Source organism: Pipra filicauda, unplaced genomic scaffold (genome assembly GCF_003945595.2).
Source record: "Pipra filicauda isolate LSUMZ 115617 unplaced genomic scaffold, ASM394559v2 scaffold60_size3304689_pilon, whole genome shotgun sequence".
NCBI lineage: Eukaryota > Metazoa > Chordata > Aves > Passeriformes > Pipridae > Pipra > Pipra filicauda.
In genome coordinates, this window is record NW_024104765.1 from 347,880 (window position 1) to 370,054 (window position 22,175).

General features: G+C 40.9%; 1 protein-coding gene and 2 long non-coding RNA genes across 7 annotated transcripts; 2 read left to right on the top strand and 1 right to left on the bottom strand.

The window, feature by feature from the left end:
* Window positions 1-66: 66 nt before the first annotated feature.
* On the top strand, window positions 67-10,224 carry SMIM8 (small integral membrane protein 8). Of its 5 annotated transcripts, none has more exons than XM_039388127.1 (6): window positions 68-126; window positions 586-627; window positions 1,082-1,223; window positions 2,113-2,237; window positions 2,483-2,551; window positions 9,820-10,224. In XM_039388127.1, exons 3-5 carry the CDS (start codon window positions 1,104-1,106, stop codon window positions 2,529-2,531), a joined length of 294 nt encoding a protein of 97 aa, XP_039244061.1. In that variant the 5' UTR covers window positions 68-126; window positions 586-627; window positions 1,082-1,103; the 3' UTR covers window positions 2,532-2,551; window positions 9,820-10,224. The 5 variants fall into 5 exon arrangements, with proteins under 5 accessions (XP_039244063.1, XP_039244061.1, XP_039244062.1 ...); XM_039388128.1 differs by lacking the exon at window positions 9,820-10,224 and adding an exon at window positions 5,704-5,721; XM_039388129.1 differs by lacking the exon at window positions 586-627 and having other exon boundaries at window positions 67-126.
* A 5,079-nt stretch (window positions 10,225-15,303) lies between these two features.
* On the top strand, window positions 15,304-16,778 carry LOC120324624. The gene is made up of 3 exons (XR_005566082.1): window positions 15,304-15,562; window positions 16,001-16,153; window positions 16,762-16,778. It is a non-coding gene; the product is annotated as an uncharacterized LOC120324624 (long non-coding RNA).
* LOC113999843 lies at window positions 16,350-22,131 on the bottom strand. The gene is made up of 3 exons (XR_003544997.2): window positions 22,059-22,131; window positions 20,938-21,060; window positions 16,350-16,429 (listed from the first exon to the last, which is right to left on the bottom strand). It is a non-coding gene; the product is annotated as an uncharacterized LOC113999843 (long non-coding RNA).
* Between the last annotated feature and the right edge of the window lie 44 nt (window positions 22,132-22,175).

Sequence of the window (22,175 nt, forward strand, 5' to 3'; positions counted from 1 at the left end):
CGTTGGCGGCGCGCGGTGAGTAGCGGCGGGGGCGCGCGCGGCATTACCCCCCTCCCCCCGGCCCCTCCTTCCGCTGCTCCCTGAGGCGGCGGGGACGGCGGGAGTCCCGCGTGTCCCGGGAATCCTGTATGTCCTGGGAGTCCCTGCCGGGCTTTTTCCCTGCCAAACTGCCCCCTTCGTCCCGGTGGCGAAGCCAGGAGCCCCCTCGCCGCCCGCCGGGAGGCGTCTGCCCTTCCCCTGCCCTTCCCAGGGAGGTCCCCAGCACCGTGTCGCCTCTGCCCCTCAGTCAGCAGCGTTAGCCAAGGGCGTTTTGCCACCTTTGCTCAGGTGGCATAGAATCATAGAATCACAGAATAGTTTGAGTTGGAAGGGACCATAAAATCATTTAGTTCCAACCTCCCTGACATGGGCAGAGACACCTTTCACTAGAAAAGGTTGCCCCATCCCACCTGGCCTTGAAGGGATGGGGTATCCATAACTTCTCTGGGCAACCTGTTCTAGTGCCTCACCACCCTCACAGTAAAGAGTTTCTTCCATGCTCTAATTCTTATGTATTCTAACTAGCCTAGATTTCCTCTCTTTCAGTTTGAACCCAAGGCATCTTGGACCTGCCCAATGTGTGCAAAAGTGAGACCTGAGTCCTGGGGCTGCTGGGTGGGTGTACTACAGCAGGGTGTGGGCTGTCCTGACGCATATAAGGGTTAAAAAAACCCAAAACAATGTTTCCTGGCACCATCTTTTTAGCCAGTGGTCTGAAGACTGATGCTGCTCAGTCCACAGGTAGCTAAAGCATTAGCCAAAGGCAAGTGAAAAACCCCCAGCCCATTACCGGAAGATTCAGATTTGCTGTATGAAGATGTGCATCTCCAAAAGTTAATTTTAGGGTGCACAAAATTAACAGGATTGAAAATTGGTGTGCTTAAACTGGGAATGTTAGATGACACCAAAGGCAATCATTAATATATGCACAAACTAAAATTCATGCTGAAGGAAGACAAATTGAGTGTGAACTCCTATTCAGTGAATGTAGCTCTTTTATGTTTTTTACAAAAATGACACCTGTTTTTCATTCTGCTTCTAGGAAGTATTCAATATTAAGTAACATGTCTTCCACCAAACCTTCCAATGAAAATGAAACACCCGGAGAGAGAAAACCAGGACTGAGGAGTGTCCAGACAACTATGCTCTTCCGAGCTGTGAACCCAGAGCTTTTCATTAAACCTGTAAGATGCTCAAGAAACTAAATATGCTTGAAGAGACACAGTTGCTTTAAAATAATGATCACAATTCTGTGTGTGTTATATAACAATCTCTTATGCAAACCACTCAGAAATGTAACTAAAAATATTTTTATTTTTTTCCACTCTGATTGTTAAGAGCCCAGAACATTACATTGTTTATTGCAGCTCTTATTTCACTGTTGTGTTGTCTGGTTCTTTTGTACCTAGTCAAGCTTCTTTCAGAAAGTCTGTTTACAGACATGTTACCCATGTAATTTGACAGGTTAAGTAATAGGAATTGTTTTTAATATTTAAAAGGGAACAAATCATAAAATGCAAACTTCTTTGATATGAAATGAGGGGATTTTTGGTAGCTTTTTGGGATTTTGGATTTTTCTTTTTCTTTTATAATTAAGTTAATGAACTTGAGGTTTTATTTGCACTTGCAGAACCCAGCAATGAATGACATTTTATGCGTATAATAGAAGTAAATTTTGTGATAATAATACAAAACCTATAATCGAGGTTGCTTGGTAGGAGCACAGGACATTGTCCCAGTAGTATATCCAGGTGAATTCTGTTAGAAGTTTGTGGTAGTGACCTTTAGTAATTGGTTTTGGCTTATTCATTCATGCTCAAGCAGCATTTCTGCCCAGCAAAATACAGAGCACTGGGCAACGTGGTGTTCTGTCTCCAGAAAGGATCTTCTTTTTGAGAGGAAATTCTTTTTGCTATCAAAAAATTCAATCTGCAAGAAGGCAGTGATGATTTTTGCAGATGTCACAATAGTTTACTGTTCACTTTCTAAACTAAAATAGAAGAATGTAATGTTTGAGTTGAATGAAAAAAGTTTTCACTAAAAAACATGTACTATCTTTTTATTTCTTGTCAGAACAAACCTGTGATGGCGTTTGGACTGATAACAATTAGCCTCTGTGTGGCCTACCTTGGTTATTTGCATGCAACAGCAGAGAATAAAAAAGACCTCTATGAAGCAATCGACAGCGAGGGGGCCAGGTACATGAGAAGGAAAACTTCCAAGTGGGACTGAGAATGTAAGAAAGGAAATCAGCAAATGAGTCACAGAACTTTTCAAGGCTGTGTTTTTTTTCTCTTTCCATTGCATAATGGGTAAATGTCTCTTGCTATCTAATCCAATTCAAGTTCCTTTATAAAATGCTGGCCCTGTACAAATAAGTTGCAATAAAGATACATGCAAACGTAAAAGTGATTTTAAGAATTGCTGTCTGCAATCTCCACAGCATGTCAGAAGATGTGAAATTACCTTGGACCTGCAGTCAGGACTGGTGAATGCCTTAGAAATCAACACGGTAGTTAAGCTTACTTTTCTCTTTGCTTTGATTAATCGAAATCAGGTGTTTGTCTTTTATTTTTAAAACATGAGGCATAATGTATTGTCTGCGAAATTAAAAATTTGATCTCTTGATCAGTTGAAAGATGATAACAGTGGTGCAAATAAAATAATTTTAAGGCAAGAAAGATCTGATAAAGCAATTGGTGAGAGATTTAATAAAGGAATCTGTAAAATACTGGCCAAAATAATCCATAATTGGATGCTAATATACTCTTCCTTACAAATGAAAAAAGGTAAATCAGCAGCCAGATAGAGGAGAAAAAGTGAAATATTTCTGCCAAAGAAAGACAAGAGCAACTCAGCTGTTACCTTTCCTGTTTGGCATCATACAACAGATCAGTGAACATGCTGGCATCATCCTGCCAGTTGATAGGTTTAACTCCAGGTTGTCCAGAGCTTGTGCAATGTTCTTGACTAGTCAGCAGGACTAGTTTTATTTAAGCTCCATTCAAAAATTAAATTTCTCTCTATTACAAAGCAGATTATATAACATTAATTTCTTGTACGTTACTGAACTCAAAATAAGAAATGGAAAGTCTAAAATCCACAGGTGCTGCTGAGAGTGTGGCTGGAGGGCAGGTGGGCATAGTGGCATTTCCCAAGCACGTGTGGTTGTCCCTTGTGAGCCTTTGGGTAAACTGTACAGGCAGTATCTTTCTATTCCAGCATTGAGGCCTTCCCTCGTGAGGTTCCTCAGCTGCTTCTGGGTGCCTGAAATTTCCTAGACAGTTTTGCCCATGATGGTGACCTCTCCCAGCTCTTAACTCATGAATCCTAACTCATGAATCCTTCAATGTTGTTTTTTTTCTCCTCTGTCCGGTTGCAGAGGGGACTGAGAGAGTGGCCTTAGGTACCTCGCACCCAACCAGGGTCAGTTCACTACACTGAGAAAAGACAGGCAAAGAAAAGGAAGGCAACTGCCTTCTGGATCTGAGCCTTCCCGCACTGCTTCATGAGGCTTTTTCGGGTAGAGCATATGAGCACTCCTCAGCCAGGCATTACACAGTACGTCTGACACCTGTCAGCCTTAGTCTTGCAGCCTCCCACCGACTGCTGAAAGGCACACAGAGGATTGCTGGAGTGTTTTGCTTTGAAATTTTATTTCATATAAATTTCTAAATAGCTGTCTGCTTATACTGCATGTGGTCAGAGCAATATGCGTCGCATCTCAAGAGGAAAAGCAAGGAGGTTTACAGTGATCTAAAGCTTTTGACAGAGTTCATTCCATTTTATGGAGAAGTTTTCCAAGGGAGCTCTGTCTCTTGCTGTCATAGCATCTGCTGACAGTAGCTGGCAGAAGCTTAGTTCCTTGTGTTTAACCATTCAATTACTTGCTATAAGCCTATTATATATCTTCCCAGACCCTAAGTGCTGAGGATTTGAACATGAACCATTTGTCCTGATAGTATTGACTCCAGGGAGTAAGGGCTGGGGAGCAGGTATGGGATTCTACAGCTGAAACATAAGGAGCAGATATAACTGAAGTAATTGCAAGATGTTCTATATTCGTTGGGGGTTGTTTCTTGCAGTTCATTTTAAGAGGTGTGTTAACAGTGCTCACTAACAACTAGCTTAGGTGGTAGCAGAAAATTTACTCATCATCTATCTAGGCAAACACATCACTGAATGAGTGATTGAAGAGGGGTTTTAAGTATAGGATAGTTCAAAGACATCTGCTTTCAGCTGATAGCCTCAGGACTGGCTTTTTGCAGCAGTGCTGATGTGGCTGTTCCACCACGGCTACTGATTTTACTTAGGACTCTTGTAGGCAGCTACTGTTTATTTGTCACTTTGCCTTAATTTTTGTTTTGCAAATGCTAGGGCAGAGGTTGGAACATGTAGTGCTTAAGGAGCTTCCCACCAAGTCCTTCTTGAGAAGGAAAAAATCAGAAAATCCGATCAGAAAATCTTTCACTTAGTTGAGCATCAGCACTTGGACCGTGAGGACCTTTGGCTCCACACCTGTATCCTCAGGTGTGGTGTAAGACACACAAGCTTTGAGCACCTACAGCTTGGGTTCTGAGATTTACAGAGTTGCTACTCTATGTAAGAGTGTGAATGAGTATGTAGAGTACTTGCAAGTGAGTGGTTACATGATCTGAAAACTCATGGGGCTTGAAAGTCAGCCTTTGGGCAAAAAGTATGTGCCACCAGGCATGCAAAATAATTTGCCTATGGGAGGACTCAAGTTTATCTATTCACACATGCTTGAAGCCTGCATGGCTTTAGGCCAGTCTCAGTACATTGATTGGGTCTGAGATTTCAGCCTGCCTAAATGTCTGATTTGTCTTCACTGTGTAATAAGACTTCTCACAGCCTTCAGGTAGTATTCACTGAAGTTTTGTGTCTATTTCATTTGTTAGTCTGAAAACACTGTGTAGGATCTGGAGTGTGAGCTGAGCAATGTAAAGGAGCTGCTCCTTACTGTAGGTGATAGAAAGTATAATATGGTGAAAGAAACTCCATAGGCATCTTGTTTAAGGGAGATTTTAAGTGAAGTAATCTGTGCAGCCATCTCTTTCTTATGCTCAAAAACAACACCAGAAAACAAACAAACAAACAAAAAAAGCAGAATAATCTCACAAGTGTCCATCACTCTACCAAACTAAGAAGTGAAGACAAGTGAAGTCAGTGGTTTCTTGTGGAACAGTTTAATTCATATAGAATACTTTGAACAGATATGTGGCACACTTTGGCACTATTTCTGACTGACATGTCTGCAAAGCTTACTTCACTGAATTATAGAAGCTCTGTGGAGAGCTGACGTTCCCTGTTCATTTTCCCCCTTACATTCACATAAAAAAAAATCCAAACTTCGTGTTCACAATTGTCTAATCAAATGCATAAACTGCACAGAACATGCTGTTTTCATCTGTATGTCTGTGCATAAGGCAACACGAGGGGCAATTCTGCAAGTTGCGTGTCAGAAAAGCAACATCATGATGAAGTACTTCAAGTCTCCTTGAACAAAGTTGAAGTTCTCTTACAGTAATAGATAAGTAGATTTGTTTTGTTTTTCTCTACTATGGAGAATATAATATAATCATCATATACTTCTGCAATGCCTTACTGATGGCATGAAGAAAAACAAGTCACCCTGTCTTACAGGATTAGCCCACTTTTTATCTGGGATACAGTGGCAGTGACTGATACAGGCCATGGCTGTCTGCAGGGGTAAGTCCCTCCGGTTGTACTCAATGCACGATGATAATTATGACTGATTGGCAAACTGAAAAAGAAAAGGCTGTTTCATATTCTATAAAATTTTGCATATCAGGTACTATGACTGCATGAGCTATTGGTAGCTAATAAAAATCCTGAGTTCAGACATACAAGCAAGCCTTTCATTGCATGAAGCAGACAGCATATGTTTGTTGGCTTGATTTTGTTCCTGTTTGAGAAAGATTACAGCATAAGAACTAACACTACCCACTTTACTTGCAGTCTGATTCTGAGGGAGTGTGAATACATGCTTTTTGACTGTTTATCTGAATAATGCAAATAAAGAAGCTTTCAGATAACATCTGGATGCTCGAGTGCCAGTGATGGCACATATTGACAGCAGAGTGCATGAGACAAAACATAGAATGGGGAGCTGTAAGGCTGCAGTGAATAATACAGAAAGTAGGATTTCTCTATTAGTCATTCAGGAGATGTCTAATAATTGCCAGAAAGTACCACAGTCTCAAGAACAGCGAAACTTTCTCTCTAAGGCAATGCTATAAAAGACTGAAAAGTGGGTTGTCTAATTACTGTAGCTGAGCAGCTGAACTAGTACAGAGCTGTGGAACATGGCTGATAAGCAGCTAATTAATAAACTAGAGACATCTTGCTCGTTAGTCCCTCAAAGGTCTGCAGAGGAGCTCTGTGATGTCTTAAAAGGAGGATATGCAGATTGTGAAATCTCTGAATGCCATGCGTGGAGAAATGAAGTGTGAAAGGAACTAATGATGCTGGTGGCATTTGGAGTGCGAGCACACGCTGTCTGTGCATGTGAGGCAATTAAGGAACCACAGTGCCTGACAGGCAACAGACCACAGAACGATTACACTGTCTGTGCATGGGTGTGTGGTACCCACACAGACAGAAACCAGCCACGGTGATATAAGTTACTGATGTGATTTCCTTCGCTGGGCTTAATTAACAACAGTTCAGTGTCACATTTGCTGCTAGTTAAAATACAGATAGAGAAAAGGAATATGAGTGACTAATAGAATGCATCAAGTGACTGGTGGGAGATGCAGGTGATGGAACAACTGGCATTAATATTGGCTATTAAGTACAGTACATGGGTGTTTTGGGGATATGTAGGCAGGGTTCTTCCTGGGGACATGTCAGTGGAAGGAAAAACTGAGCCAACAACAATGATAGAAACATCCTGGGAAGTGAGAAAACCTGTGCCCCCTCCATTGCAGTTTGCTGGGACTAGCAAATAATGAGCTGTCTTTTGGTCTGTGAGCAAACTAAGAGTTAGGTAAACAGCTTGATAAACAACAGCTAGTAAACTAACTCCAGGCTCATTCTTATAATTTCTTTTGTGTACTTGGACTTCTCCAATATATAGCTGCAGTCTTCTGTTATGCTTTTCCTAAAGCTTGAGTGACTAGAGAAAAATCCTACCTATCAAAGTGTTTGAGCACCATATTTTTCCATTATTTTTCTCATAAGATTACATTCTTCCTTCCTCCAATAAACTTTGCAAAAGGCACAGGCACTTTGAACTTGTTTATTTGAAAACTTAATCCATACTATAAATAGAATATTGCTGACTATTCCACTTCATTCTGTCTTTTCTCACAGCTTCTTGGGATCATAAATTGCTGATACCAGATTAGTTGCAGGGCTCTGGGTACGATTGCTACTGGACACAAAAGACGCAGTCCCTTCCCTGTGCTGCCTACGCATCCCACAATGATTCCTGGGGTTTGTGTGGTTTTGGTTTTTTTTACCGTTACTGCCATGTACTGGAAGTGTTAGATTTCGGAAAAGAGTAATTTAACTCTGAGGCTAACATCTGAGCTATTTTGACTCTATACCTAGGGTGTCGATCATCTTTGACACATTGCTGATAGTCCCTCTTCAATATGAGGTTTATAATCCTGATTTATACCCAGTTCTGATTTTCAGTGTGGATTTAAAAGTCAGTGGCCTGCACTTTCAGTCTTAAACTTCACCTTGAAGTTTCACACTATAATTTCATTATATTGGTAGGAATCTGATGCTGAGATACTTAGCTGAAGTGAACTGAAGCCCTTCTGTGACATTCCCCTTAAAGTACTAAATATGTCCATCTGCCAGAAATGCTTGATCAACTGACTAGATCATTCCATCTCATCCATAAAACCTGTTTTCTGCTCTCCTGCTTCTAGCTGGACAACATCACCATTCATTTTTGGTGAGTTTTCAGGCATTGCATCTCAATTTTCAGTTATGAAGGATATTTTTAATATCAATAATAATCTCCATTTGAATGTATAATTTCCTATATTTTGAGGAAACTGGTTTTCTGCATACTGTTGTATTATAAACACCTTTGTATATATGAAATTTAAAGACTTTTGAAATAAAGGTCATTGTAATAAGAGGAGATTTATTCTTAGGTTACCTGGTCTAGAACATTTAATTGCATTAAACCTTTAGAGATGACTGTCATGAGAAAAGAACATGAGGAGTCAACTCTTAAAATACTGTTCAGCAGGATATGCATTCTCTTACATTTCCATGTTGACTTCATAAAGTGATACACATAAGCTGTTGTTTACAGACATAGCTTTAAATAGCCTTGGAAAGTCTTGAAGCTCCCAGACCTCTTCCTGTAAGGTCTAATATCTTACTTCTGAACACCAAATACTTGTGCTTTCTGCCTTATGACTTTCCCTGGCCTGCAAGGATGGAGGAACCAAAATGAAATGATACTGCAAAGGGAGACTTAATGCTTCCTTGAATCTTTTCATTAGTTCATTGTTAAGTAGGACCAACACAGAAGGTTTTGAGAAACTGCACTCAAAGCCAATGTTTAGCTAGAGAAAAGTAGAGCACATTTTCTTTTGGGCACTCGCTCACAGTACTTAAGGCACTTTATAACCAAGGTTGTTACAATCTTTGTAACAGCACACATAGGTGCAAAATAATGAGTTACAAATTAAACATTTACACAGCATACCTGGTGCTTCACTAGAAAAAGTATGAAAAATCTATAGCAGAAACTTGTGGAGGCTTTTGCCAAGTTATAGTAGGAGCTGCCATGGTTGAATGTGCATGCAAGTCACCTGAAGATGGGCAGTCTTAGAAAAAGGAAGGTGTTGCTTATGGCTCTTATGAAGACGACCTTTATGAGGAGTTGCTGTCAAACACCACAGGAAAGTGTCAGAAATATCTGAGGCCTGCAAAGTCACTAATCCCAAAGAGTCAGGGTGCATGTGTCACAGATATATCAAAGCACCTTTGGCAAGGCTAGTAGCAAAATGTCAGTTGGGTCAGGACTGAAGCTGAAGTGTCAGTGTTCCTCAAGGTACTTGCAGGGCTGCAAGGCAGCACTAAAGATAGGATCCTTTGGGGGTAATTCTTAGTACAGCCTCTCCCCTTTGTACAAAAGGAGAGTTTCCTCATTAAAACTGGAAAGTTATTCTGCACTTGGAGCTACATATTGAAAACAGATTGTGCCCCTTCACTTTCTGAATCAGGTAATAGAAGTACCCTCACCTTGCTAAAAATACATTAGCATTACCTTCAGGCAAAGGCCACATTTTCACATAATCAAGTGTCCCATAGTAAAACTGGATTAATGTATTGTCCTCCCCACTCTTCTTTTATTCTGGCCCAACCATTTGCTGTGGTGCTGTGAACAGGATCAGGGACCTGATTCCACTTTAAGAGGGGATAGTTGAGAATCCAGGCAACATATTTTTAGATCTTTTGTTATAAAACAGGACCTTTGCTCTTGATTCAATAGAGAACAAGGTAAATGCTTGCTGGCAAGTTTAATGCATTATCATTAATCATGTGGGGAGTGCAGAGGAGGAACTGCCTGCTGCTGTAATGCCTATGTTAAACTTTTCCTAAACTCTTATCTGTGAGACTGACTGTTTTGTGTTGTTTGTGGGTTTTTTTAACAAAACGTGTTTCTCCACTAGAAACTAGAAGTCACAATAACAATCTCTTGTGAATAATAGCTTGGACGAGCCTAGGTTTAAAGTTAACTACCTGTGGTGTGTTTCTTTACAGGGCAACTCTTGAATTCCACAACAGAAAATAAAACAGACAGTAAATGTGCTTGACTTCGGACTTTCGTCTATGAATATATTTAACCCAAGCATTGCATCCTTGTGCTAACGAAAAACCAGAAAGCAAAGACAACAGACTGTGATGAGGAAGAGGAGGCAGTTCAAGGAAGTAAAAAATAGCTGCATCTCCCATTTCTTAATGTGTTTAATTAATATCAGAAAATATCTGTGAAATTATTATTCTAGTAACCAGCTAAGGTTAGTTACCCATTCTGTTTAGGGACTGTTTTAATATAAATAGTAATTTATCTATGGATAATTGAGAATGGAAACTGTGTAAAATTCAAGAATGTATGGATCTATTCAATAATATTCACCTCTTGGTTATTAAACAGATAGTTCTCTATAGAAGACTTGCTGACCTGCTGGATAAAGACTCCTAAATGATTTGGAATGCTGTGTTTGTTAATGAGAGAAATCTGATCTCCATCACAAACTGGACTGATCCTTTCTTCTGTTACAAACCACATTAGATGAAACTGCTGTAGTCAAGAGCAGAAACTTTCCATGCTATCTCACAAACAATGTGAAAGAAACTGTGTTTCAAAGCACGTCTTGGATAAGGCTGTAATACTAGGTTCAGTTCAGTAAGCTGAGCTTTGTAAGTGAAAGCTTGGAATTACTAATTTTGCTGCCAAGGGAAAGTTCTTATTCTTTTAATTCTGCTGCCAAAAGGGGCTGTATTGGCAGGTACTGGAGAGTTCCTGGCTGACTTTGCTGGAGACCTTGCAGTCTTACAGAAACCACCAACCACCCAGTCTGCTGCATATGGGACATGAACTGTGATTCACCGACATTATTGCTGGTCAATTAGAAATGCCCCCATGTGACTGAGGCCTTGATCTGTGTCTCTGCTGTGCAAGCTGGCAAATGCTCTTGCAGGTTTGCCAATTCTGAACTGAGCTCTGTAGAAACCATTCTCTGCAGGGCTTTCACCGTGGACAATGGGGAGTTGGATTCCTTTCATAGTATGATATGGGACCACTGTGATCTTGCCAGACGATTCCTGGGAGGCTGCCAAAAAGACAGCAAAATTTTCTTTTATTCCATTCAGAAGGAAAATAACCTGGGATTCTCCACACACACCACACTAGCAGAGTTCTTTCAGTATGTGCCCCCAGCCTTTTTAGCTTTAAATCCAAGGTTAAGATGTTGAAATGTACATGGTTCAAAGATTCTCCTGAACAAATAGCTTCTAATACTGTAAAAGTCTGAAAGCCTTAGTTTCATCTGTTCCTGTGCTTGGTTCTATCTAAGCAGCAATATGTTGAGTGACTTGAAGTGGGTCTTGAAAGTCTGGCAGTGTAAGAGGACATTCACTGCTTGAAAGAACTGAGCTCATTTGGAAGTGAATAATATGGGTCCAAGTCTATAAGCTCAAGCAGGGTCATCCCAGATCACATGGCACAGGATTGTGTCCAGACAGTTCTTGAATATCTCCAGTGAGAGAGACACCACAGCCTCTCTGGGTGCAGTCACCTGCACAGTAAAGAAGTTCTTCCTCATATTCAGGTGGAACTTCTGTGCATCAGTTTCTGCCTGTTGCCTCTTGTCCTGTTGCTTGGTACCACTGAGAAGAGCCTGGCTCCATCCTCTTGACACCCTCCCTTCAGATAGTTTATACATGGATGACAAGACAAGAGGTCCCCTCTGAGTCATCTCTTCTCAAGGCTGAACAGGCCCAGCTCTCTCAGCCTTTCCTTGTAAGAGAGATACTCCAGTTCCCTCATCATCTTTGTTGCCCTCCACTGGACCTGCTTCAGAAGCTCCATGTCATATATGCATATACAAGTCATCTCTCAGCTTTATTTCCCCCTCACACATACGGCCCCCCCATATGCACAGCCCATTTTTCTTACCTATTGTATTTTCTTCTTGTCTTCTTGACTTCAAATGGTGGATATGTTTATTCTGCTACTGTCAGTACAGGTAGGAGGGAAACATCTTTCCTTTAGCTGCAGGTCTCTAGTTAGTCCCAAGTCCTCAACAGGACATAGAAACAGCTTTTTCCTTCACATGCTGGTCAGAAGCCGCTTCTGCAGCTCATTGAAGATTGCTCTGAGTTACTGGGGTAGGGAATTTTTTGACAAGCAAAGTAATCCACAAATGTGGGTGCTAGGAATATCTGTCTTCATTAAAAGTAGGGGATGCAATGCAGGAACAAAGTAAGGAGCTGTTGTATGAGTGCCCTAAGTACAATAGCATTTCATTCTGGTATTGTGTAAATGTTTGATCTGCTGCTCGTGTTTCAAGGTGTGGCTTGGGCAGGTTCTACTTGACTGGGACATAAACAGGTTTACTGCCAGACATACCCATTGACATGTAGTCATTAACCCAAGCTTTTGGGGAAGTTTTACATTGTGGGTGTTTTGCAGGCAATTCTAGAAGAAGTCTTAATATAGAGAGGATACAAATCTTAGCAGGCTGTAAACTTATATACTTCCTTTTTATGTTCTATATTTATTTACCCATTTAGATGTCCATTATCTAGAATGCTGTGAAGCCTCCAGTGTAAACAAGTGGTCAAAAAAATGACCAGTGGTCTTTCAGCAAAACATGCTTCCAGTTTCACAGGTACTTTTGAAAGAAGTTTGTGCATTAAGGGTCATCCACAAAGCTGAGAAACAAGCTCTAATGCCAGTGTGGCTTCCTTCAAAAACTCTTACACTAGGAGGAAAAGGATATTCTTCTGGATGAAGAAAGGGGGATGTCCTTTTGCAGAGAAGTATAGCAGGCTGGAGAGGTTGAACGTCTTCTGAAGTAAAGAATTGCATCAAGTGCAGCAGCCACTAGGCTTGGAACTGACATGAAAATCTTTGCTTTGCTCCAAATGTCCATTTTTATAAATCTGTGAGTTATTGCGTTGATAGTGTAGGTCAAAGATCAATCCTGAATTCTATTTTTGTGAAAGACACTCATGTCAATACTTAATATGTTGTCTTTTATATCTCATCATAGAGGTCACTTTCATTTTAAGTTATTTCTATCCCTAACTGAACTTTGAAAAGAGGTTGTGAAAGTTCTCAGCTGGAAGTTCTCAGCCCAGTTGTGTGCAAGCTTAAAGACTGCTAATGTGATGTTTTATCAACACAAATGATTCAGTCCTTCAAACACTGTAAAACAAGAATTTTACAATCAGATTAAGTCAATAGTTGAGAGACTAAAGGAACTATACTAACTTTAGAATAGAGAAACTAAATGAAATTGAGGCAGGAGTAGCACTTCCAGATCACTACTGCTTAAACATCAGCACTATGGTGACACACAAGTGGGGAGAATTATGTGAAGTTCAGAAAGATGAACAAAGCCAGACTAAAGATAAAGCCAACAGAGAACTAATTAAAGCTACAGATGAGAAGTAAAACAAGAACTTCCTTGTCTGTTCTATAAAGCTGACCATATCCAGATGATTACTCAGATGACCCAGCGTAACCATTTCTAAGAAAAAGTATCCTTTGTCTGTCATTGGGGGGTTTAAGATTGAAAAAGCATGAAGTTGCACACATATTAAGCTAGAACTAACCATGAAGAATAGTATAAAGAAACTTGGCTGAACAAAGAGCATTATGCATCATGGTTATCTGGTTCAAAATTTGTTTCAGTAAGATAATCCTGTTCAGTTTTCAAATGGAACAACACAAGGGTTCAGCTAGTCAAAGAAAATCAGATTTTAACAGAAACTATTCTGAGGCACTTTTTTTTTTTTTTTGGTGCATAAATACTGTGCTTAAAGGTGTTTGGTTTAACTCAAAAGATCACCTAACCAGAAATTAAATTTTCTTATAAAGTAGAGCCAAATATTCTATAGTAGAGGAAAAAATCAAACTCCGATTTTCAGAGATTTTAATGGATTATCTACAATATCTCATCTGTCACATGCAGAATGCCCATAATTTGCAATACTGGTGTGAGATCCTCATCTAGGCAGGTGAAAGTCCTTGCACCACCCTCAGAGTGGGGTGTAAGTAGCTGTTTCAAGACTCAAAAGGCTTGCAAAAGCTAAGATTTCTGAAAAGTGAATAAACTATATGGAGTTCAACCTTTAAAGGACTGCTTGGCTTCAGCAGAACAAAAATGAGAGGTTCACTTCCCTCTTGAACTCCCCCTAGAATGCAGCAAGGGCACTTCTCCAGAGAGGCCAAATACTGGCCACATCTTTTCTTGGTCCATGTCTGGGTGGAGAGAGGAGTCCCTTGTTGCTTGGACTTGGACTGAAGATTTGGACTACAAGGTAAGACCTAGAGTCTGAAAGGCAAGAACAGGAGTGGAAATCAGGGCAGGTAATTTCCCCACCAGTGAGTGAGTTCTGTAAGGACATAAGGAAGGCTGCTATCAGTAGTGGCCCAAGTCAGGTATATGAACTTTCTGTTTCTAATGCAGATAGCTATCTAGTTAAAAGACATTTAATTACTTACTAGAAACTCTGGGCTTACAGATATTTCTTATATCTCTCTGCTCCTGGTTGATGCTTCAGACCAAGACAGCTATTAGCATGCTGCCTCCCTCATGTGCAGGTATCCATATGTGCATGTCACGATGTGTGTAACTTCAGAATCTTCCTCCCAGGCACCGCTACAGATATCTGTTGAAGAACTTATGAATAAAGTGAGACCTAATGTTGACAAAAAACCCAGGGTTGTTGTGTAGAAATGTTTCTGCTTCAGGATGAGGAGGAGTGTGGCATTGACTGGCGACACTTTTGAAATGGTGACTACTTTTGGCACTTCAAGGGATCAGAGAAGGGAGCAGGGCATGCTCATGGCAGTCTTTTACATCCTTGTACCTCCACACAGAGCTGTTACCAAGGAAATGCCAGAGGCAACAACTAGAACAACTTTGGCAGCAAGAACTCAATGTGAATGTAGGGATTTTCTTTCTGCTTTTTCCAAGAAGTCCTATATGTTGCAAGTGACCAGCTTGAAAGAGCTGCCCAGAAGTAGGGCTTTTTGGAAGCTATTACTTCACACTGTATTTCTCAGTAAAGCAATGTCTTGCTGCAGTATATGAGAGCACTTGTCTTCTACATCTATTAATAATGAAAACTCTTTAAATTTACCATTATGACTTAATGTGCTCAAAATGGTCTGCCAGCAAACCTACTTCTAACTGCCTCAAAACCGTAAAGAATAGGTGTTCTCTTCCCAAAATTCATCTGAGTTCTGTGCTGTGGTGCACTGGAGTCAGTCAGCAGATCTCTATGGCCTCCAGCTTACACTTTGATAAAGGCTTGGAGAACACTCCAGTTTCACTGCAGTCATGGGAAGGAACAGAATGGGAGGTCAGAGTAAGTCAGCATGGTAAACTGTCCTGGCAAAAGGCTTTCAAAACTTCTTTTGAGAAATATCTTTGATTCAAAGCAAACCCAACTGTGCTTCTCAAATATTTGTGCATGCCAAGGAACAGGATTTCTGCCCTTGTTTCAGCAAGATAGACTTTATGGCCATCTCTAAATCCTTTCATTTACATTTTATTTATGTAATTGAATGGTTCCTTCTATATCATGTGTTTTCTGTACTTGTAATTTCACAAATTGGTTTCCTATTGCCTCAGGTTATTTTCTATCCAAATGTTGTATCCATTTCTATTATCAAGATTAACCAACATGCCTGATTGAAATAACAATCACAGCTGGCCAGTGCTGAGTATCTGAAGAAAAGCCTTAGAATTCATTTCTAAACTAAAAGGTAAGAAAAAGTGCCAATTCAGCAATACTTCTGGTTTTCTAAGAGTTACCAGGCACCCATGATGTTAAAATACCACTTTTTTCCAGTCTTTAGTGCTTCTTTTGAAGATTGCTACAAGCAGACAGCTCTTTAAAGAGTTCTTCTGCCAAGTATTCAGCACAAATTGACAGAATCTTAAGAATTAATAGCTGTTTCAGGGGAGAGAAGCTACACTGGGAGTAGAACTGCTTTTGGGAATAGAACTGCTTTTGGGAAACAAAATTCGGAATTTTGAAGAAGGGTATGAAATCTGCACATTAATGGCAAGGTATCCATTTGGTTCCCAAGTCATTTCTTGACACAGGGAAAACACTGCAGGGAGGGCTCTGGAGTAGTGTGGGTAATAATCCTCTTGCCCTCCCTGTCTTATTTACTGATCATTCCCTTCCTTTCTGACAGATGAAGTAAGACCATCTTGTGCATCAGTGAGAAGCCTGTAGCTGGATAAAAGTGAGCTGAGTTTACAAACTGTGGAATAACCACAATGCCATTATTAGAGCATTTTTCTTCTCACACTAAAGGAGTCAGTCACACAGTTACAGGATATTTGCTGTAAGATTCTCCCCTTCATCTATTTATTGGATAGTTGTTGTAGTTCCATAACTTTGGAAGAATTTCCTGTAACCTGAACTGAGAAGCATCAGTCCTGGATCTCCTGATGAATCCCGTGAGTGTGGGGTGCTGCCCAGTAGCCGATTCTTATATTTGTTCGACTCGTGGGAAAATTACTGCATCTTTTTTTCTTCTGTTTGCTTTTGCTTTTGCACACTGGCAGGATTTAGGGCTGTTGCAGTGACTCATCTGAACATTGTACAAGGAGGTGCTCACCTGTAAAAAAATATTAATGTTTCTGAATTATTATCAAGCCCAGTTACTACCTAGCTAAACCATGAAATAGCAGTGTATGCTTCTGGCCAAACTACAGCTCTTTTGAAACGTTAACTCAGCAGGCATATGTGGCAAGTACTTGATATAGATCAAGTCTATGGTAAATCCTAGATTTGAGCAGATTTGTTAGAGGGATGATTAATGGAAAAAGCTCTTGATGTGTGTTACTTTTATAAATGCCTTTGACTGAAATGTTAATGTAATGTTAATATTGTTTAGGAGCCTTAAGTAGTGATTCATCTGAACTCAACTGAATAATGCACCTTTTGCAGGAGTTTCCAGTTGAGGCACTCGATGATGGTATGTCTGGAATCTCTCCACTCTCTCTGCACAGCAAATGCCAGAGTTCTCAAGGTTTGAAGGACAAATAATTTTTCCCTGCAACTTTTTTTGTAACATGGCAAATACAGTGTATCCATTGTGCTTGTTAAGGGATCCAGACTAACAATAGTGCATTTATTAACTGGGTTTCTATGCTTCTGGGGTTTTTTTCCAGAAATGTTTAAATGAAGGATAAACTTTTTGTCTGCTATGTTATCTGTGAGTAATTTTTTTCTATTTCTAAGTTAAAAGCCAAATTGGACTTCTTTGTCCAGCAAAATCTTGCCACCTTGGTGACACTTTCATCCCAGGGATAACTGTCATCTTCCCTGTTCTGAGTTCCCTGTACAATGAGTAAGTCTAATCTTCCTGCTAGGTAGCCTCGTATTGTAGTGAAAGTCTGATACAGTGGGAACTGGGGGTAGACACAGCACTAGTATACCCATATGTCCCTTCTTTACTGCAGAAAAATGATGGAACTGGGAGAAGAAAACAGAAGAGCAGTCTAAGATTCCTTTATCGTATTCCAAAAACACCCTTAATGATATGTGAAACAGTTGCTATAGATGTCGTCTAGGATTCCTTTAAATGTAAACTATTAGTCTGCACTATGCCTCAACAAACCTGTAGTGGTTATTTACCTACCACTTATATAGCTTTCCAGGAGAGTCATGGAAGCTTAAATGGTGCTACCACCGCATGCTCTTGTGTTATTATGTCCTTAAAGCTGAGCTGGTCAGCACTGGTGACTGGCACCACAACTTTGTGCTCCAGGCAAGGCAGCGCTTTTTATTATGTGCAGGTTTGAGGAGGAAGAAGGAATAAAAATACTTGTACCAAAACCCTCTCAGCTTTGAAACTCAGTTTTATTGTGAACTAACAGACAAGCTGAAGAAGGTGGCATGGCCCATCTGTCCTCAGAAAATGGATTTCTGACTGTGCAACTTCAGTGTCAAATAATAAAAGCCGATAGATTAAGTGTATTTCCCACTTGAAAGGGACAGGCCGTTGATTCCTGTGTGAAGACAGGCTTTCATTGCACTGTTCCTTTGGAAGAACCAAGTGTAACCAAGCGTATGTTAATTTCTGCATCAAGGTGCAAGGTAGTTTCAGGACTCTGAAGTGTAGCAAACAAAAACTTGAATCACACAGTTTATGTTTTAACTTCAGATGTGAGGAAAAGGTCACTAACTCAGCTTCTGCTTGGATCCTGCACTGTCAGCTATAAATCCCTGCACTTAGGTGTATCACCTTCAAAGAGCTTTAACTGTGCCTTAAAATGTTTATGGCAGAAGGAGACCTTCAGGCCAAGGGGCTGATGCCCACTCACCAGCAGGACACCGAGTCAGAGGAGGCCTGAGTGCAGAGACAGGCTAACTGAGCTGGAAGGTCTCTTTCAGATGAGCCATGAGTGAGAATGACTGGAGGGTTAGTCATTGCAGAATTCCTTGGTGAATGTGGCTGTGTTAATGGAGCTCAGACAGACTCTTCCTCAGCCCAGCATCTCCACTGGGCACAGGGCAATGGGCAAAGCTTCATAAAGCAATGTTTTTTGCCATCCTGGCAGTCATATCTTCTGGGTGCAAGCTCTCTGTTCACCTAATGTGACTGCTAAGTGCTCAGGCTGTGCCCTAAATTCAACTGGTGAGTCACGTAGGTGGTTCTAGGCTGTTTCCTCTTCAGCTCTGCGATGTAAGAGCACCTGGCTACTTTGTGCCCACTCTAGCAAAATGAGGGAATGTGCTCAGACTTGAACAACCTATTAAGTAAATTCCGTCTTCTGGGAATAGGTGGATAAAGAGGCGACTTCCTAAATGTGATAGCCAGTCTAATGTAATAGCAAACTCATCAAATAGCTGCTATGCTTCCCCATGAAGAAAGCACTAGGGTGTCAAACTTTAGAGAAATTTAAAAGCAACTGTGTTGTTTCTAATGACTCTTCAAACTAATATGGAAAATCCTTATATTGCAAACCTAGAAATCTTTTTACTGTCTCACTCTCAGTCAATGGCTCAGATACACCGCCAGGGGGAAGAGTTTGTCTGTCTATCAGGTACCAAGCCTCCATTCCTAGAACTATTGAAAATTTAATACTGATTCTAAGAGAGAAATCCAACTGTTTTGATTATGAAAGAGTGTTCTGCAACATGAAGTTTTCAGTAGGTTACAAATGAGGTAAATTATTTTTTGTGGTTTAATACAGACTGCAAACCTTCCTTGAAACGATGTTTTTCTTTGGAAAATAAATAAATGGCTGCCTTTCCTTCCTTCCTGCCTTCCTTCCTGCCTGCCTGCCTTCCTTTCTGCCTCCCTCCCTCCATTCCTCCTTTCATAAGAACACTACTGGCAGTTTGTAACTTTTGGATTCTAGTGCTATCTGAAATACAGGTTAATACTATTGAAATGCTTAAAACAATTTAAAAAATTAAATTCTCAATAAGCTAAGCTGCAAATGTATTGTTTTTTCTTTCCAGCCTGCAACCTAAAAGTGTATAGGTAGTTGGATGTCTCCTACTGGGATTTACGAGCGTGAGCTAGTACTGGTGGCTTTTCAGAAGCTCCATATAATGTAAACTTTTGGAAAAGGGATGCAAAACTCAGATGAGGAGAAGAAAGGTGTTAGGGTGTGTAGTATTTTAATTTAGGATCAAGCACGTTTTTATAGAGAGAATCTCTACATAGTCCTCACCTGCTGTGCTTTCGTTTGTGCAGTACAGCAGGCTTGAAGCATGTGACTATTTTGGGTGAAATTAAACTTGAAGGCTCTGGGAGTGCCTCTGATGCACTTGAGCCACAAACATAGGACTACCTGCTGGGACCAGAGTAAAGCTAGTCTGAAGTAGCAACTGCTAAAGTAGATATGGTGTAGCTGTCTGGTCCTCAGCACCAAATTCTGTGCAGAGATTTTGCTCATTGCAGATGTTGACACGGACACGTGTTGAAACAGTCTGTAAAATGTCTTTAAAGAGTCTTTAAATTGTCAAGCCAAAATTGCACAATTATACAGGCTCTGCATTCATACTAAAAACCTGGACAAATCCTACCTGTAGTTTCCTGCTTTCTCTGAAAGTATTCATGAATTTGTGAAGCCTGTGAATTTGTCAGCAACAGCCTCGTACTGTTACAGCAGGGAACTTTCTGCAGCTGCAAAGCTGCAAATTCCACCTCCATCTCTACTGCACATAGTGTTTGGTTGAACTCTAAAATTGTCCACTTTTAGCTGATAATCTTTTCAGGAGGAATTTTTACTGTCACTGCTTTGAGCACCAAGTTTTATTACTGACTTTTGAAATTTGTAGAGACAAACCTGGCTATGCCACCTGCTCTTGTTTCTTCTAATTTCCAAAACTATATTCTTCTTCTCCTCTGGCTCCTCCCTACCTGTAGCTGCAGAACAGCTGGTTCTTGAGTGATTTATCAAGAAGCACAGAGGGAAATATCTGTGACCCTAAGCACACTAACAGCAACATGCTTCTGCTCCAGGAAGGACCCTAAAAGCTTCTCATCCTGCAATTTGTGGAAAAAGAAGTCCTGTAGACATTTATTTTCTTGATGAAAGTCTTGGTATAATTAATGAACTTAAGAGTATTGACTTTTTAAAATGTGAATGCAGAAGATGTATTAAGAAGCCTCATTAGCTGTGCTACTAGAATGAAACCTAAGACTTCACAGTGTCCTTTGAAGGATTATTTTGGTGCCTGTTCCACAGACCTTCTCAAAGTGTATCCCACAGTTGATGCTGGGTCTCTTTACACTGTACCTTTGTACACACACTGACAATGTGATTATCATCCTGAAGCTACTTGCCAGGTAGCATAGTATAATCTTCATTTCACTGTTAAGAGTGACTTGTCTGAGATCACAGTGTAAAAAAATCTTGATCTCATCATGATTCTCAGTGGAGTTCCCTCTGTCTGACAGCTTAAACCGAAGGCATAAAAATCAAATCAGTGGAAAACTGGTGTAGCTTGTCAGCTGTTGTCCCTGCATTCACTGTGCCTTTTGAGCTTACTTGATTGCCTTTTAGGGACATGGTTTTTAAATTTAATTAATGTGCCATTACTCTTTCCTCTTTCTGACATGGAAAAGCTTGAATAAATTGTGTATTGACTAACTGAACCACTTACAGCAAGGCATTGCACTCATCCAGTGGTGTGCACGCTGGTATGTGCAAAATTTGAGGATGAACTTGGGGCCCACTGGGCTGGTACACCTGGGGGAAATGCCACCTCCAGCCGCGAGCATGAGACCTGAAAGCAAATGTGACTCTCTTGTTCATGTTGCAAAGAAAAGTTGCCTTGTCTGTACTGCCTCTGCCTCAAGCACTTGCTATGTACCTCACAAACACGTGTTTTGTGTATACATGTATGTGTGCGTGTATCTACATATTGTATTCATTTATAGGTGTGTAGATACATTTGCCTGTACTGGGTCTGGCTGGGATGGAGTTAGCTTTCTTCTCAGCATCCACTGTGGTGCTGTGCTTTGGATATATGGTCTGTTGTTATCATGTGGGTGTTTTGGCAGTGTGCTTGCATGGCTGGCTTCAAGGTTTTCTTCTTCCCATTCTATCCCCCCAGCAGGCCATTCATAAAATGAATTGGGTTGGAAGGGAGCTTAAAGATCACCTAGTTCCAACCCCCCTGCCATAGGGCTATATATATTGGATGACTCCTTATTGGTCCAGTGGAGTGCCACAAAGATGATTAGGGGTTTAGAATGTCAGAGACTGCAGGAGCTGGGCCTGTTTAATGAGAGAGAATCTCATTAAAGCATATTAAATATCTCAAAGGCAGGTGCCAAGAGGACGGTGCCAGAATCTTTTTGGTGGTGGCCAGTGACAGGATGAGGAGACAATGGCCAGAACAGGCTGGAACAGGCTGCCTGGCGGAGTCTCCCTCTCTGGAGACATTCAAAACCCACCTGGATGAGTTCCTGTGTAACCTGCTCTAGGTGACCCTGCCTTGGCAGGGGGTTGGACTGGCTGATCTCCAGAGGTCCCTTCCAACCCTAACGATTCTGTGATTCTGTGATATTGAGGTACATATACCTATGCACAGTATGTATGTGGCTTTATGCATACATATGTATGTATACCTACATACAGACATAGCTGCAGAGGTGCACATACATGATTTTTATGTGCGCCTAGATGTTTATGTACACATACACATACATTCCTAGGCATCTACAGACGCGTGTTTGGTATATACGCGGGCACGTATGTTTTGCCCTCACACTGACATACATATTCCGTGTAAACGCGTTTGTCTAGGAACACCTCCGTGCTGTGTACGGACACACATCCACGCTGCGCTCACACGGCTCTCCCGGCAGGCCGGACCGGGCCGCGTCCCCATGGCAA